Source organism: Rhinopithecus bieti, unplaced genomic scaffold (assembly GCF_001698545.2).
Source record: "Rhinopithecus bieti isolate Rb0 unplaced genomic scaffold, ASM169854v2 scaffold_986, whole genome shotgun sequence".
NCBI lineage: Eukaryota > Metazoa > Chordata > Mammalia > Primates > Cercopithecidae > Rhinopithecus > Rhinopithecus bieti.
In genome coordinates this window covers 909,415-928,378 of record NW_016803218.1, presented here as the reverse complement: position 1 = coordinate 928,378, position 18,964 = coordinate 909,415, and the positions used below count along the sequence as shown (strand labels likewise).

At 37.7% G+C, this 18,964-nt stretch overlaps 1 protein-coding gene across 3 annotated transcripts in view; it reads left to right on the top strand.

The window, feature by feature from the left end:
• Positions 1-16,369, top strand: part of SAAL1 (serum amyloid A like 1) — a 30,966-nt gene extending 14,597 nt beyond the window's left edge. For 2 of the 3 annotated variants that reach the window (XM_017870205.1, XM_017870215.1), the window contains exons 4-12: positions 3,966-4,045; positions 5,817-5,876; positions 6,017-6,132; positions 6,805-6,985; positions 9,103-9,185; positions 9,273-9,461; positions 12,600-12,796; positions 15,205-15,297; positions 16,221-16,369. In XM_017870205.1, the coding sequence (XP_017725694.1) occupies positions 3,966-4,045; positions 5,817-5,876; positions 6,017-6,132; positions 6,805-6,985; positions 9,103-9,185; positions 9,273-9,461; positions 12,600-12,796; positions 15,205-15,297; positions 16,221-16,313 (1,092 nt within the window). In that variant the 3' untranslated portion in view covers positions 16,314-16,369. The remainder of the gene's footprint in view (positions 1-3,965; positions 4,046-5,816; positions 5,877-6,016; positions 6,133-6,804; positions 6,986-9,102; positions 9,186-9,272; positions 9,462-12,599; positions 12,797-15,204; positions 15,298-16,220) is intronic. The other variant, XM_017870211.1, reaches the window with a different exon arrangement.
• Positions 16,370-18,964: the final 2,595 nt, after the last annotated feature.

The following is an 18,964-nucleotide window of genomic DNA, read 5'->3' as shown; positions in this document are numbered from 1 at the left end:
TAATATTAAATTTTAATAATTTAATAATATTAAATTTTTAGAATCATAGAATTATAGATTCAGGCTGGACCAGGGAAATTAGCACTTTCATTTAACTGCTGTGGAGACGAGTTAGGCATAACCACTGTTATGCTGCTAGTATGTATCAGAGCAAGGAGCAGAACCCGGGCCTCCCATTTTCCAGTTGATTGCTCTTTTTTACTGACAAAATCCACCATTGCTTGAAAACTATTGTAAACTTAGCCTGCTGCTCAAGACTTCTACTCTCTGAACCTAACTCATCTTTCCAGCATAAAATCTGGACAACCAGGTAACCCTTCTGATTTAGCCAGGCCTTTCTTCTCCCTGTCTCACACTGTCTCTGTGCCTCCCTTTGGGTGCCTTCTGTCCCCTCTCAGTATTTGCATCTGTTATTCACAGTAGTACTTTTCCTTCCACACCTTCCCAAGTAAGTAAGTAAGCTTTCAGTGGTCATTGCTGTTAGTAAACTGCCAAGAACAATAGATAAAGACTAAAGGAGAGGACCTTATATAATGTGTGCAGTGTACTGTGCTTTATTGCCAATTAAATTGCCATGTGCTGTGCATACATGGATTAGTAAATATCTGTTCAATAATTGTAATTATGAAGAACTGCTGTTTACTGAATACCTGGTCTTACTACTATGAGGTATACTTTTAAAGAACTAGATCTTGGGTGAAGATATGTGTTCAGGGTCACACAACTAGGAAAGAATGGAGCTGAGATTTCAGCCTAGGCCTGACTCAGGTATAACCACTGTACTGTATTTCCTCTCTTTCAGATTATAAAATGGAGAATTCCATAGTGTGTTTTTACAAATTGAATGTTGAATTAAAATTCTTATTTAAGTAGAATGTTCTGTCTGAATTAGGGCCTGATTAACCATTTTTTCCTTGGTTCCTTATATTAATGTAAGACTTGATGATTATGCTATTTTTGTACTGAGTTTTTCTGTACAAAAAAGTAGTGAGTAAATATATTTACTCACTACTAGTGTATAAAAAAATAAACTTATGTCAGGAATGGCACCTTTTAGGATTTAGTCATATTGTTGTATATACCCGCTGGCCACCATCTGCTGCCACAGTGATTCTCAGCCTTGGCTGCATGTTAGAATCACCTGGGACATGGGCTCTCAAACTTAAGCACGTCCCCGCATCACTAATCGCCAAGCCCCCCTCCAGAGTTTCTAGTCCAGTAGGTCCAGGATTCCTAATATGTTCCCAGGTGACGCTGGTGCTCTGGAGCATTGCCACACTCTGAGAAGCTTTGCCCTGGGGAACTTTTGAAAATCTTGAGTCAGGCCATACCCTAGATGAGTTAAAGCAGAATCTGCAAGTGTGAGACTTTGGCCAGCTTTTAAAGTTCCCCAGGTGATTCCAGTGAGCAGCCAAGACAGAAAAACTTGATCTTTGATTGGAAGTTCAGTTATTCCCTCTTTAGTTTATAAGGGAAATGTATGTGGTTTTTTTCTGCCCCTACTCACTCTTAATCTTTTCCCAACATTTGACCACCCATATTTTTTTGAAACTCCATTTCTGTGGTTCCTGTGTCATCTCACTGTTGAGTCACTCCTCTCTCACCTTTCATTGGCTTTTTTCTTTCTTCCTTTTTTATACTGTCCTGAATATGGACATTTTGTAAGGTGTAGGCCTGATCCTTTGCTCTCATTATATTCATTTTCCTAGTGAACTTAATGTGTTTTCTTTACACCTTTAAGTTGCAACTCGCCTGTAGGAGCAAAGCCTCGACTTCCTTTCTGATAACTGATGTCACATCTCCAACTTTCTTCAGGCATTCTCTGCTTGCATGCTGTACAGTTGTCCCTTGGTATACATGGGGGATGGTTGCAAGACATTCCCCCATACTGAAATCCGCACATACTCAATTCTGCAGTCAGCTCTGTGGAACCTGTGTGTATGAAAAGTCAGCTCTGCATATTATGCAGGTTTTGCATCTTGAGGACACTATTTTCATTCCAAGTTTGGTTAGAAAAAATCCACCTATAAGTGGACCCACACATTGAAACCTGTGTTGTTCAAGGGTCAACTGTGCTCTCTAACCGTGATTGTGTATGTCCTCAGTGATTTATGTTCACGCTTATCTGATCATAAAAGTCACCTGGTATATGCTGGGTAAACAATAGCTTTCCAGGCTCTACCCTGGGAATTATAATTCAGTAGATCTGAGATGAGATTTGGAAATCTGTATTTTTAACAAGCTCCCTGAGTGATTCTTACATTCCAGCAAGCTTGGAAACACCGTACCATCTGAACTCATTGTAGCCTTTTATGCACTTTCTTTTTTAGTTTTCCTGTCAATGGGACCAATATCACTGACTGGGGAAATGAGGCAACTTGAAAGCTAGGAGTCAAGTTCAGCTGCTTTCTCCCTTATCCTCACGTTGGATTATTTTGCTTTTACCTTGAGAGTCTTCCTCAGCTTCATCCTTTTCCATGCCTGAGGGCCCTCCTCCTCTTGCGTCTTGATAACTGAGGTGCAGTTTGGAATAGTGGTTAAGTACTCAAGCTCTGGAGCTCTGCCGTGTTCTAGTTGGAGATCTCAAGATCCTATTAGGCAAGTAGCTTAACTTCTCTGTGCCTTAGTTTCCTCATCTGAAAAAATGGGGATACTATTAGTACCTATCACCCAAGTTATTATATGAAATTATACATGGAAAATGCTTAGAGTAATGCCTGGCCATAATGAGTGGTAATAAATGTTATTACATATTAATTAACTATTACTGAGATAGATTCTTAAATTCTTTTCAACTTCTTTTCCCTATGCACTAGTCTCCCCTTATCCTTGGGGGATACATTCCAAGGCCCCCAGTGCCTAAAACCAAGGATAGAACTGAACCCTATTTATAATATACACAAATTTCCTTTTCCTTCTTCACAATTTCATGGATAGATTTGTTCTTAGAGATCCTAAGCAACCTCAGCATACATTTTTGTATGTTTTTCTTATGAAGTCAAGAACTTTCACCTTTTCATGTAAAGAAAGCACTTAATGGTGGCTCGTTGACATATCCAAATTGCCAGCATCGCTACTCTTGTGCTTTGGGGCCATTATTAAGTAAAATAAGGGTGACATGAACACAAGCCCTGTGAGATACCATGATGGTCGATCTGATAGCCAAGATGGCTACTAAGTAACTAATGGGCAGGCAGTGTATACAGTATGGATATGTTGAACAAAAGAATGAGTCACATCCCGGGTGAGACGGTGCAAGATTTCATCATGCTACTCAGAAAGACGTGCAATTTAAAACATGAATTGTTTATTTCTGGACTTTTCCGTTTAGTACTTTTATACCAAAGTTGACCATGGGTAACTGATACCATGGATAAAGAGGGACTACTAATACATTACGCATTTTGCCACCAGTATAATCTTTCTAAGACACTGTTTCAGTATGTTGTCTCCCCTCCTTGAGCATCTTCATGATTCCAAATAACTTCCCAGATTAAGTCTAATTCTTCAGCACGGCATTCAGAGCCCTTAATCTCAGTCCTTTATACCGGCAGTATTTACCTCATGCTGTTCACCCACTTTGTGCCACAACCGGAGTACTTTATTGTCTACCATCTTCACCACATACATGATTCCCTTCCTGCCTTTGCTGATACTTTCCCCTTATTTGAACGTCTGTCTTTTTGTTTGCATATCTCAATCCTGTCAATCATTTAACACTCGTTTTATCGATAGGAGTTCTTCCATAGCTCCTGCCTTTGCCCTTTCTTGTTCTTATGTCTTTCATCCCTTCTCAAATACTGTAAGCTTGTCAAGGTTAGGGTACAGGCAGTATATGTCTTTATCCTGCCTCCCCTCTGCCTTACCCCAAAAGTTGGCTCAGTGAAAGTTTTTGTTCAAGTTGATATTTTTGTTTATGTTTTTCGTCTCAGAGCCATTGTGACTTGTAAAATTTGATTTGGCAGGAAATCTGTGTGGGAATTTTAGGTAATATGGCCTGTTTCCAGGAGATATGTGTGTCCATCAGCAGTGATAAAAATCTTGGGTAAGTCTTACTATATAATTATGTTTTAAAATATATTCTTTTATACCCTTAAGGAAATTCTAATACTTAGGAAAAGTAGCAAATCTGAAAGATAGTCTTTTCTTTGTCTTGATGAATACTCTCTAGGAACTTCATTGTGTGTTGATGGTAGCTAGGGGCTTCTTCAAGGAGGTACTGAAATGATTCAGGATTTAAGCCTGTTTTCTTCAGTAGCAAAGGAATCTGAATTGTCAGCTGGTGGCAGTAAGCCAGATAGGGGAAGAACCAGTGGGACAAAACTTGGAGATTGGGTAGCCAACTGGAATCCAAAACATTTTAGGTGCAGGGAATCCAATGACTCAGCTGGAGTCTGCAGAAACTAGATTTGTTGAATAATGTCATCCTGAGAGCTCTGACTTAGAGGATAAAACTTGTCAACAAACTAGAAGATAAAGGGTTGCCTCTGTGATGAAAAGACTTTCAGATTTCTGCTTCGAGGCTAGTTCTCTTCTCCATATGTAAAGTTCTGGGCAGAAGGTTTTTTAATGGAGGAAACCCAAGTTTGGTTACTGTGTTCTGAGAACACCCTGAAATTATATGCTAAATTTTGTGGTTGTATTAGTTTTCTAGGCAAAGGGTTCATGGCTGTTAATCAGAATCTCAAAGAAATTTGTACCCAAATGGGTTAAGAAAACTGTTCTAGGCAGTTTTTGTCAGAGCTGGGGCTGTGAGGGTTTTATCACAGGATTCAAGTACCTGGGTTTCTCAGAAAGAGATAACTCCTAGTTATGGAGGGACTTTAAGATCCTAGTTCAGAGTATTTATTCCTCAGTAATTTACAGTCATCCATGGAGCAAATGACTTAGGATTATGTTTGGTCTCTATAATGTTCTCTATCAAAACTCCAAAAATGAGAAATGTTAACAAATGTTATAAATTCAAGTAAATGCTTATCTTAATATTAGTATGGTGCAATTTATTTTGCTGATGGGAAAATAAATTTGTTGAACCACTTTAGAATAGTTGGGCATTATCTGGTCACGTTGGAACATATGCATGTGCTGTGACCAGCTCATAGTGGGCATATATGGTAAGAGAAACTGTGCACATGTGCATCAGGATAACTTTTACAAATATTATAGGAGGATTACTTGAAATAGCCCCAAATTGGAATCAACGCAAATGTCCATCAGCAGTAGTCTGGAAAAATAAATTGTGTTATTTTCACACAATGAAGTACTCTGCAGCAATTGGTCAAAGAATAACAGCTAAAGAAACAACATAGGTGGATCTTACATGTATAGTTTCCAGCAAATAAATGAAGACTCAAAAGAATAAGTATAATATAATTTATTTCATATGTTGTCTCCCCTCCTTGACCATCTTCATGAATCTGAATAACCTCCCAGATTATGTCTATTTATTCAACATGTCCTCTTAATCCTTTTACCTGCAGTATAAAGCAACACCAAAATATATAAAATAATAAAACTATAGAGCAAAGTAAAGAAATGATTGCTGGAAAAATCAGAATGGTCATCATTTCTAGGTGGGAAAGAGAATTGTGATTTGGAATGGACACATGGTGACTACTGAGATGCAGCTCTGTTCTGTTTCTTGGAAACACGAGTGTTTGCTTTATAATTATTTATTAACTATAGATTTGTATCTTTTGGGCTTTTCTGAATACATGCTGTATTTCACAATAAAGATGTTAAAAAACTTAAATGAAAACTCGGATATTTTCAATGCGAGAAGTGATGCATATCGGTTAACTTCTTTGTTTTTGTAGGCAGGTATTGTTGCACTGTTTGTATGATTCAGACCCACCTACTCTGCTGGAAACAAGCAGGTATGCTTTTCCTTTTATGAATTCTATAAGGTTACTCATAAGAGTAGCTAAGAAAAAAAGCTAATTTTTTATTTTCGAATTCCCTTTACTGGTTTTTTTTGTTTTGAAAAGTAGAAATTCAACCCACGTTTACCATGTAGGTTGTTGCTTACTTGCCTTTCCCAGGCAGAAGTGGCCAGTGTTTGGGTTGAAAGGATCCGGGAACATCCAGCGATTTATGATAGCATTTGCTTCATTATGTCAAGTTCAACAAATGGTAAGTCATCATGTAGTCTAGAAAAAAAAAATGTTTTAAATTTTATTTAATTTTTAGGAAATCATGTAACTATTTCTAGAAGTCACCTTTTTGAAAAAAGCCTTGGGTGCAAGGTAATAAAGTTTGTTAGTTTGAGACAGAATCTTGCTCTGTCACCCAGGTTGGAGTGCAGTAGTGTGATCATAGCCCACTATAGCCTCAAACTTCTGGGCTGAAGGTATCCTTCTGTTAATCTCCCCAATAGCTGGGACTATCGTCATGCACCGCCATGCTCAGCTCATTTTAAAATTTTTTGTAGAGACGGAGTCTCACTTTCTTGCCCAGGCTGGTTTCGAACTCATGTGTTCAAGCAGTCATCCAGCCTTGGCCTCCCAAAAGTGTTGGGATTACAGGTGTAAGCCACCATGCCCAGCTTTTTGTTTGTTTGTTTTTTGGAGAAAGTTTTTTGATTGAAGATATAAAATTTCTTAAAGTCCTGGGACACTGATGAATTCCTCATTTAAAATGAGGAAAATAAGCAAATTTAAACATGTGAGATAAGTAAATCACCCTTTAGAATAAGTACTGCCTTGGCAAGATTTGGTTTTGTTAGAATAGCTTTAGGAATTTTGCTTAACACCTATTGCTTTTAGCAGTTTGTTTTTATTTCAATATCTGTTTTATTCTCTGCAGTTGACTTGCTGGTGAAGGTGGGGGAGGTTGTAGACAAGCTCTTTGATTTGGATGAGAAACTAATGTTGGAATGGGTCAGAAATGGGGCTACTCAGCCTCTGGACCAACCCCAGGAAGAGTCTGAAGAGCAGCCAGTGTTTCGGCTCGTGCCCTGTATACTTGAAGCTGCCAAACAAGTACGGTAAGTGAGCTCTTTCGTGCAAAGTGCTCTGGGAAAATGCAATTGATAGAAGTATTCTCAGATATAAAAGTCTTCTTAGATTCCTTATAACAGAATAAAGTACACAGTCACTCCTTGTTACGTTAATTCACTACTAATATTTGTGATGCAACCTGTATGCTTTTTACAAGAATGATAGTGGTTGCAAACTTCCTGTTACATTGTCATTTAGCTGTAGGATGTTATTCAACATTAACTGGTTTCTGTCTTATCATATTTTATGTAATTTAAATCAAAGAGAAAACATTTTCTTGTGCTTTTACACTGAACATTTAACAACTTCTTAATGTTGCACATCTTTTTTTTTTTTTTTTTTTTGCTCCTTGTGTTTATATGCCAGTCTTCAATAAGTGACTGATTTTGGGACTCTGATGTCTTGTCAAGAGTGATTACTAAGCCTTACAGGTCATTATAACTGTTTATTGCTAATCACTAGAAAATTAATTTTTAAATTGTTCTGCTTAGTGATTTGCTTAGTGCATTCTTAGTGCTGAGTAAGCCACATCAAAACCTATTAATTTTGTGTCCTTTATCCAAGTGAGGATTAAATTCATCATCTTTCCCTAAACCTGCTTCATCAGTATTCTCAATCTCAGTAAATGATGTAATCACTGTCCTATTTGGATAATATAGAAGAAATGGAAAAGCCATTACAGAATCTTTCCTGCCCCAGTATTTTCCCATTGTAGTCAACTCCCAACCCTTATTCCTAACTTTTTCTGGGATTCCATCCATGCCAGTCAAGCCATTATTGTCTCTCATCTGGAGAACTGCCACATTCTTTTACTTGAATTTCCTGCCTCTATGCTTGCTTTTCCCAAGCCTAGACTTTAAAGCTGTTTTTGCAAATTACGCACTCATCTCACTCTCATGCTTCAGTCTTTTCAGTTACCTTCCTTAGGATAAGGTCCAGAAAAAAACAAAAACAAACACGAACACAGCTTGGGTACTGTGTACATCACCTGGGTAATGGGACCATCCGTATTCCCAAACCTCAGCACCATGCATGTAACAACCCCCAACATCTACCTTCTGAATCCAAAATATAAATAAATAAAATAGGGGAAAAAAGAATGAAATAAATGAAAATTCTCAGAAAATAAAGTGCAGCTTATAGGCCCAGTAGTGCTATCCTTATTCCTTGTACTCTGTGTTTCAGTCATGTGAAGTTTGCTTCACTTCTTCAACTGAACCAGCTCTCTTGTCTCCAGGCCTTTGCACAGTACATTTCCTCCACCTCACATACTTCTTTGCCCCTTCATTTTCTGTGTAAACATCATTTTTCTTAAGGTACCTTCCCTGACCCTGCAAACTAAGTCTCCTTGCTGTATAGTGGCTCCTAGCCCTATAGTGTTACATTCATACCACTTTATTGTAATTACCCCGCTAGCAATCTTCTTTCCTTTTAAAGTATAAACTTTATGAAGGTAGGGATAACATCTTATACATCTGTTTTCTCAACTCCTAACATAGTGCCTGAAATTTAATTTGTAAGTACTTAAACATTTGCCAAACCATTGTTTTAATTGTTCACTGTCTTTTCACTTGCTTGGTTGAAGAACTAAGATTATGAGTTTCCAAACTATTTAGATTTTTGAGAATCCAAACGGTTGATCATAAAAATTAGACTTATATGCTTTTAGTATTCTCAGCTAGGGAGCTAGGGTAATCCTGAGACGTTTTCAGAACATCATTATTGTTGATGCATGGTGCAGTGGACCTTACGTTCATACTATAAAAATCGCAGTCATATTTTGTTCTGATTATTCAAGTAAACCAAAATGATAAAGTATCAACTAGCAGGTTTCTGCATTGTTGCTTTTATGCGATAGAGCCAAAAAGATTTTTTTACTTCTTGTCCTGTGTGTGTTATTTTATATAATATTTATTTTTTGCTGTTTCCCCTATTAGAATATAAAGGCTCTAACGAGCACAGAGCCTTCGTTCCTTTCCTTGTTTTATCCTCAGCACCTTGAACAGTGGCTGGCAGAGTAATAAATATTTATTGAATGGATGAATGATTGGAATCCCCTGGACAGTGACGTTGTTGATTCAGTGCTTTTACTTTTCCTATTTAGTTCTGAAAATCCAGAATGGCTTGATGTTTACATGCATGTTTTACAACTGCTTACTACAGTGGATGATGGAATTCAAGCAATTGGTAAGATGGTTTATCGGAAGCGCTACAGTTACTCATTTAATTGTTTGCCGATTTTAAAGTACTGCTTTATTTGTTGTCTTTATTAAGTACATTGTCCTGACACTGGAAAAGACATTTGGAATTTACTTTTTGACCTGGTCTGCCATGAATTCTGCCAGTCTGATGATCCACCCATCATTCTTCAAGAACAGAAAACAGTGCTAGCCTCTGCTTTTTCAGTGTTGTCTGCCATTTATGCCTCACAGACTGAGCAAGAGTATCTAAAGATAGAAAAAGGCAAGTACAATTTCCTAGGCTCATATTGTTTTCATTTCATTGATTTCTCCCTTTTAAAAAATGCTTTCATTTCCCTAATTATAAAATATGCTAAACTTCAAAATTTATTTTATTATCATATTTATTTACTTATTTTACTTTTTATTTATTTTTATTTTTTGGAAAGAGAGTCTTGCTCTGCTGCCCAGGCTGGAGTGTGGTGGTGTGATCTTGGCTCACTGTAACCTCTGCCTCCTGGGTTCAAGTGATTCTCGTGCCTCAGCCTCCCAAGTAGCTGGGATTACAGGCACACACCACTGTGCCCGGCTAATTTTTGGATTGTTTCAGTAGAGACAGCGTTTCACCATATTGGCCAGGCTGGGCTGGAACTCCTGAGCTCAGGTGATCCACCTGCCTCGGCCTCCCAAAGTGCTAGGATTACAGGCGTGAGCCACCCCGCCTGGCCTATTTACTTATTTTAAAGACAGAGTCTTATTTTATCACCCAGGCTGTAGTGCCATGGCAGGATCATAGCTCACTGCAACCTTGAATTCCTGGGCTCAGGTGATTGTCTCACCTCAGCCTTCTGAGTAGCTGGGACTACAGCCATGTGACACCACACCTGGCTAGTTTTTAAATTTTTTATAGAGACAGGGTCTCACAATCTTGCCCAGGCTTGTCACAAACTCCTGGGCTCAAATGACCCTCCTGCCTTGCCTTCCAGAGTGCTGGGATTACAGGCATGAGCCTCTGCACCCTGCCTAAAAACTTATAAAAAATATCAAGGAAACATGATGTCTGTAATCTTATCATCCAACACATGCACATATATTTAATTCTGCTTTTTAGCCAACATTTCATTTAGAAATATAAAATGAATATTTTCCTTTGTAAACACACAGTCTTTCACAGAATGATTTTTATGACCACAGTTAAATTCATGATTCATTTAGAATTTATTCTGGTGTCACATGTGAAGTGTGACTTTAATTCTTTTTTCCCCCTTTGATAACTTTGGTACTAGTGGTATCAATTTTTTTTCCAGAGGGCTACCCAGTTATCTCAACATCATTTAGTGAATAATCCAGCTTACCCACACTGATTTGAAATTTCATCATTATTTTTAAAATTCCCCTATATATTCTATTCAGTTCCATTACTATGTTCATATATTAGTAGCCATAGTGTTTTTAAATATTAAGGTTTTATGTTTTAATACTTAATAAGGCGAATTCCTCTTCATTCTAAGTTTTCAGAATGTTTTAACTATTCTTATCACTAACTTTAAGTTCCAAAACAAAACTTTCTGATATTTTTATTGACATCGTGTTAACTTTATAGGATATCTAAGAATATGTTATACCCTTTCATTTGTTCAGGTCTTTTTTGTGTCCCTCAGTAATGGTTTCTTTATATAGATCTTGGATATTTCTTATTAGTTTCATTCCTAGATATTTTATCTTTTGGGTTTACTATTGTCTATGACATATTTTCTTCCACTGATTATTGTTGTTGGAATATATGAAGGCTATTGATTTCTGTATATTAACTTTGCATCCTATAACCTTATCAAATTCTTACTATTTTTAGTAGTCGTTCCAGTAATAATCTTTGGGCTTTATGTGATAGTGCTTTGGCTTAAATTAGATATATTTTATCACTTGTCTGTCTCTGGTTTATTCTTCTTATCTTTCTGGGTTGCCTAGAATCTCTGGTGTAAAATAATAGTGATGGTAGAAAGCATCCTTACCTTCTTCCTGATTTTATTAGAAATAATCCTAGAGTTCCACTGTTAAGCATTATTGGGTATAAGATACATGTTTTACAACCAGGTGCGGTGTCTCACACCTATAATCCCAGCACTTTGGGTGGCTGAGGTGGGCGGATTACCTGAGGTCAGGAGTTCAAAGTCAGCCTGGCCAACATGGTGAAACCCTGTCTCTGCTAAAAATACAAAAATTAGCCAGGTTTGGTGGCGTGCGCCTGTAATCTCAGCTATTCGGAAGGCTGAGGCAGGAGAGTTGCTTGAACCTGGGAGGCGGAGGCTGCAGTGAGTCGAAATGACGCCTTTGCACTCCAGCCTGGGCAACAGAGCAAGATTCTGCACCCCCTTGCCCCCCTAAAAATAAGATATATGTCTTACCATTTAAGGAAATATTAATCTGTTTCTATTTTATTAAGAGTTTTTAATAAAAAAAAGAATGTTGAATATTTTTAAGATCTTCATTTATAAATATGTTACCTCATTGAGAAGGTGGCATTGAGTACAGTCCTTAGGGAGAGAATGGAGGAGTCATGTGTATACTTGGGGAGACGAACATTCCAGACAGAGGGAATAGAAAGTGTAAAAGCCCTCAACCAGAAGTATGCCTGATATATTTGAGGGGGAACAGTGAGATCCCATGTGGCTGGGGTGGATTTAGCAAAGTAGCACATGGAGCCAGAGAGGTAGAGTATGGAGGGCCTGATTTTGCCTTTTCCTCTAAATGAGGTAGGGAATCATGGTGAGTTTTAAGCAGAAATTGAATACACATGAGCTGACTTTAATAGGCTGCTGTTTTGATGAGAAATGTAGGAGTCATTGGTATAAAAGGGAGATGAGTTAGGAGGCTTTTAGAGATTCTTGATAATTAACTCATAGCAAGAAATGTTATAACTTGGACCAAGATATTAACAGTGGTAGTGGTAGAAAATCCTGTGAGCTAATTTTTGTGTACTTTTTGTAAAGACACGGTTTCGCCATGTTGCTCAGGCTGGTCTTGAACTCCTGGGCTCAAGCTACCCACCCATCTTGGCCTCTCAGAGTGCTGAGATTGCAAGCGTGAGCTACCACCCCTGGCCTCCTAGGCTCTTTTGATTGCTGAGTCTTCATTGCTTTAGTTCTCAACTCAATGTCACCTTGTCAGAGAGCTTGCCCTGCTAGACTGCTATATTCCTCTTTTATTTCCTTCATAGAACCTAACCAAAACCTAAAATAGTCTATTTTATTTACTTATTTGAAAGTATAAAAATGTAAGCCTCTTATAGGCTGACATCTTGCTGATGTTACCACTGTATCTGTAGTACCCAAAATAATAATGTCTAGCACTAATTCAATACATATGAATGAAAAACCAAACTTAACTGGCCAATTCCATGTTTCTTGATTTGTTTATACAGTAGATCTTCCTCTAATTGACAGCCTCATTCGGGTCTTACAAAATATGGAACAGTGTCAGAAAAAACCAGAGAACTCGACAGAGTCTAACACAGAAGAAACTAAAAAGACCGATTTAACCCAAGATGATTTCCACTTGAAAATCTTAAAGGATATTTTATGTGAATTTCTTTCTAATATTTTTCAGGCATTAACAAAGGTAGGAAAGAAGTATTGATGATGTCATGAACAAAAGAAAGTGTGGGTTGCTTAACGCTCCAAATTTATTACTGTTTTTTTTAATATGAAAGTAATAGGCTGGGCGCGGTGGCTCAAGCCTGTAATCGCCAGCACTTTGGGAGGCCGAGATGGGCGGATCACGGAGTCAGGAGATCGAGACCATCCTGGCGAACATGGTGAAACCCCGTCTCTACTAAAAAAAAATAAATAAATACAAAAAACTAGCCAGGCGAGGTGACGGGCGCCTGTAGTCCCAGCTACTTGGGAGGCTGAGGCAGGAGAATGGCGTGAACCCGGGAGGCAGAGCTTGCAGTGAGCTGAGATCCGGCCACTACACTCCAGCCTGGGCGACAGAGCGAGACTCCGTCAAAAAAAAAAAAGAAAGTACTATATATTTTGGGAAAATGAAGTAAAATCTTAATATCACCATGAGTTTATAATCTTAAAAACTGCTAGCTGATGTGGTTTGGTATATTTATGTATGACAAACATATGCATATGTTTGCATGCATGTATTTTATAAATGCATTTTCCTATACTTTAACCCAGCATATGCAATTTTATAGACTACTGTTTTCCCATAACACTATATTATAAGCATTTTCTTGATTCTAGATGAAAGACTTTTACTGAGAGCCAGTTTAAACCTAATTTACCAAATAATCAGTTTTCAAAATTTACTGCAAACTTCTCTTAAGGAATATTCTCCCTGAATATGTTCAGTGGTTATTAACATTCCTCCTTTGACCATATTTTTTTCTATCCATATATTTGGAAAGAAATATATTATGAATATGTTATGAATATATTGTATTATGAATATAAAATGCTACAAATATAGCTGTGAAGAATATATTTATTCATACCCACTGAATTTTTTAAAGAGTATTCCTTAAGAAGTTTCTCTTGGCCAGGCGCCCATAATCCCAGCACTTGGGAGGCTGAGGCAGGTGGATCACTTGAGCCCAGGTATTTGAGACCAGTTTGGGCAACATGGCAAAACCTCATCTCTGCAAAAAATACAAAAATTAGCCGGGTATGGTGGCACATGCCTGTGATCCCAGCTACTTGGGAGGCAGAGATGGAAGGATTGCACTCCAACCTGAGCGACAAAGGGAGACCCTATCTCAAAAAACAAAATGAAACAAAAGGTTTCTCTTATTCTGGTGGTTTTTTTTTTTTTATTAGTTGTCTTGCTTCTCTTTTCCCTATTTGTATTTTCCAGATTTGGGGTTATTACCTCAGCAGGTTTTACAGAATTTAAATTACTGAATTCAACATTATAAATGTGAAGATGGCTAAGGCATAATGGCCATATTTTGTCAAAATACTATTTACATGTGAAATGTTGGCTTTTACTTGACCCTTATTATTGGGTATTATAATTTTTATGTCAAAGTTCAGGTAATAAATTGTGTCTTATTTTGATTTGCATTTTTAAATTAATGAGATTGAAATATTTGGATGTCGTATATTTTGTTTCCTACTTTTTTATAATTTATCCATTTTGATTATAAATTTATCCATTTATAATTTATCCATTTGATTTAGTTGGATAATTTTAATTATTGGATAATTAAATAAAATTATTAATTGGATAATAATTTTAATTATCCAATTAAAATTTATCCTTTTTTTATAATTTATCCATTTGTATGAATTTCTTGGGCAATAATGCATCTTTTCCATATTTATCACATGTATTTTTTCCCATTCTTTGCTGTTGCTTTTGTTTTTTGGAGCACCTACTTTTAAGTGGTAGGAACATCAAAGGTGAGCTGAGGCTATGTCATGCAAATTTTTATATGCCATGTTTAGGGGATTTGGACTTAATCTTGAAGAAACTGAGGAGCTACTAAAGATTTTTTTTCTTTTAAGCACCAAGTGATATGATCAGTTTAGAAAGATTACTCCAAAAGCAATAGAGACGAAGGAGTAGGAAGGAGTAGAGAGAGTTGAGGCTGGAGGGCAGGAGATCAACTAACAGGCTCTTGGGGTTGGTAATCTTCAAGAATAATCTGAAAAAGGATGGCAGCCTAAACAATAGAAGTTTGAATGGAGAGGAGGGATGGGGTAAGAGAGATTTGGTAGAATAGAATTGAGCACTTGCCGGGAGGGGTCAGGAGTAGAGGGGAGGGAAAAGTCTTCGCTGTGTTCCAAGTTTGTAGTCTGTGTAGCAGGGTGGATGGTGGTGTCCTTTACTAAAATAAAGACGACAGTGGAGAACACGTTTGGGTTACATAAGCCTCCTTGATGTCGGTGGGTTCAGTTGGGACATTTGAAATGCCTATGAAGTCAGGAAGGAATTGAATATCCTTATTTGTTTTTATTCACTAGTTAAAGCTTGAAAAAATTTTCCTTTTTTGACATTAAATGTTGTTGTTTTAGGAGACGGTGGCTCAGGGAGTAAAGGAAGGCCAATTGAGCAAACAGAAGTGTTCCTCTGCATTTCAAAACCTTCTTCCTTTCTATAGCCCTGTGGTGAGTATGGGTAAATGTATAGGTGGCCAAGTTTTGTAGGATTACTAAATGTTTTCAAGTAAGCACTTGATTTCGAGGTCTTGTCAAAAATTATAGCATATACAATTTATATGACTTAATGCCTTTGTCAGATAGATGACTGCTGGAAACAGAAAACCACATACCATATGTTCTCACTTAGAAGTGGGAGCTAAAACCATTGGATACCATGGACATAAAAATGGGAAAGGTAGACACTGGGGACTACAGGAGGAGGGGAGGAAGAGAGGGAGGGCAAGGGCTGAAAAACTACCTATTGGGTACTAAGCTCACTGCCTGGGTGACAGGTTCATCTGTGCCTCAAACTTTAGCATCATGTGATATACCTTTGTACCAAACCTGCACATTTAGACATTTAGATCCCCCTGAGTCTACAATAAAGGTTGGGGGAAAGAAAGATGACTACTGGAAAATTCATACTACTATTGGGAGTAATAATTCTAAGAGGAAAACTTCAGCTCGGAATCTATAGTACTCCTTTCTGTTATGAAGTAGGTAGCATCTATATTAAACCAAAATCAGATTCTTGGGAATAGGCAGTAGGTTTTTATGGTTCTTCAAATGACATCACATTTCCTACCATTAGAATCAGATTTCACAATAAGAACTTTTTCAGGAAAATGAAGGACAGAATGTGGGAACAGACTGTAAAGAGGAGGCAGGGGGAGAAGTACTAGCTCAAGAGTAAAACGGAATGGGAAAGAATAGTCATTTCCTTGAGAATGATTTAGAAGACTGCTTAGGAAGTCCTGTTACTGTCATCTGGAGATCTGCCAGCAATTCTTTTCCATTGGACCATTTAGAAACCACAGGTAGAGCAATCAGTACCTTAAACCACGTTTTTCTCTTCTGTGTTTGATTTTGTTTGTTTGTTTGACTCATAGGTGGAAGATTTTATTAAAATCCTACATGAAGTTGATAAGGCGCTTGCTGATGACTTGGAAAAAAGCTTCCCAAGTTTGAAGGTTCAGACTTAAAACCTGAATTGGAATTACTTCTGCATAAGAAATAAACTTTATTTTTCTCACTGACAGTTGAAATTGACTTATTGGAAATATTAGCTAAACCCCTAGTAGACCATAATTGTTTGGTGTTGTATTTTTCTGTCCTAGACTTGTCTCACTTTTTTTGACTTTGGAATCTGGAGTTTCACCCCTGTCACCTTATTGGTAGGCTGCACTGACCATACTCAACATGAGATTTGAAAGACACTGATGAAGTCACTCCCACCTGCTGGCACGAAAATTCCACTCGTTTTTTTTTTTTAAGTTTAAGCTTAAGATGCAAATACCAATTAGGAATAATACTTGAGGTTATTAGTTATGTTTACCTCAGTGCATATGAATTTCACATTTTTTTCCTGAGAGCATGTTTTGTTTGTTCATTTGTTTTAAGACGGAGTCTTGCTCTGTCGCCCAGGCTGGAGTGCAGTGGCGCGATCTTGGCTCACTGCAAGCTCCGCCTCCCGGGTTCACGCCATTCTCCTGCCTCAGCCTCCCGAGTAGCTGGGACTACAGGCACCGCCACCTCGCCCGGCTAGTTTTTTGTATTTTTTAGTAGAGACGGGGTTTCACCATGTTAGCCAGGATGGTCTTCATCTCCTGACCTTGTGATCCACCTGCCTCGGCCTCCCAAAGTGCTGGGATTATAGGCGTGAGCCACCGCGCCCGGCCTTCTGAGAGCATGTTTTAAAAGGGGAAGCACGAGGACCTTGTGTACCTGAAGGAGTGTTCCACAAAAATGGTAAATTACAGAGGAAGAAGGAGAAAGAGGATAGTAGTGGGAAGACTAGGAGTGTCCAATTTATTTTCTGCTCACATTTCTGCCTTGGACCTACACTGTTTACTTTGTTACTTATTTATTGTTAACATTTTGAGTTTTGGTACATAGTTTCATAGTACTTTGGTATGTTTGAAAACATCCTCTATCTATAAATTATACTTTTAAGTGACCAGTGTTAAAGCATTTTTAATGCTACATGTTCTGAAGTATTCACTCACAAGATTTAGTGCTTGAATCAGTTGCAGTGATATTTTAAAATGGTGCTTTCTCCAGAACCATAAATACGGAATTTTATACACAAATGAAATTATATACAAATATGAAATGGAAACTCATTTGTTTCCCTATACTCTTTGGCAGGGAAGAGGAAAAATGCAAAATGATCTTGAGTTAGCATTTGTTATATTGAGTTTGATATTTCAAGTACCTAAACCACTAAGAAAGAAGACATGGTTTTCTTCCACTGTTTTTTTGTTTTTTTGTTTTTTAAGATATTTTATCCCCTACAGCAAATGGGATATAGCTAAACTGTTGTTTTCTTGGTAGGTTCATTTTCCAGATCAAAAGAATTTTCCCACTCTATCTGTAATATTTCCTATTGCCTTGCTTTGCATTAATTACTGAATAATTTTAGTATGTAAGTGGGAAAAAGTTTAAGAGCCACCTCTCAGCCTGATGTACATTTTTGGTGAAGCACATGCAGAAACCGACTATAAACATTTAAAAAAACCTCTGTTAGGGGTTCAGAAAATCTTAAGTGTATGAAATATTGAATGCCATTATCTGTTCTTCAGGACTGGGCAATAGTGATGCTGTGTCTGAGCTAGCTGTGAAGCTGATCTATAACTCTAGTATTCTGTTTCTGCAACTAATACTCTTTTTTAACTAATATTCTTTATGACCTAATCAATAGCCTTTTTAAAAAGGAAGAAATAGGTCCATATTAATTTAGGATTGAATTATTTATTCTGCTTGAGCATGTGTTCTCTTTTACCACTTTGCAACCTCAGTTTCCTCCATGCTCCTGTCAGAAGTTTTAAGAAAGGGAAAATAGGCAAATGGCCCTCTTGACCACACCATATTTTTCTTTCCTTTTTTTTTTTGGACACTTGAGTCTCACTATATTCTTGCTAAGACTGGTCTCAAACTCCTGAGCTGAAGCGATCCTCCTGCCTCAGCATCCTGAATAGAATATTTTTTTCTTTTTGTTGCTGGTTTGACATCCAATCCAAGAACGATTATTAAAAGTTATATATTTATAGTGAAATAGTGTATGATGTCTTGGATTTGCTTCAAATTAGTCTGGAGCAAAGGGAAAGAAGTAAGTTAATGGAGTAGATGAAACAAGACTGGCTGTGAATTGGAGTTGCTGAAACTGGGTGACAATTACATGGGGTTCCATTATACTGGTTTTTGTTTTTTGTTTTTTGTTTTTTTTTCAGAGATGGTCTTGCTCTGTTGCCCAGGCCAGAGTTCAGTGGCACACTCATAGGTTACTGCAGCCTCAAACTCCTGGGCTAAAGCCATTCTTCCATCTCATCCTCCTAAATAGCTGGGACTATGGGTGCATGCCACCATGCCCAGCTAATTTTTGTTTATTTATTCATTTTTATTTTATTTTATTTTATTTTGAGACAGAGTCTCACTCTGTTGCCCAGGCTGGACTGCAGTGGTACGATCTTGGCTCCCTGCAGCCTCCTCCTCCCAGGTTCAAGCGATTCTCCTGCCTCAGCCTCCTAAGTAGCTAGGATTATAGGCGCACACCACCACACCTGGCTAATTTTGTGGGTTTTCTTTTTCTTTTCTTTTTTTCTTTTTTCTTTTTTTTTTGAGATTGAGTCTTGCT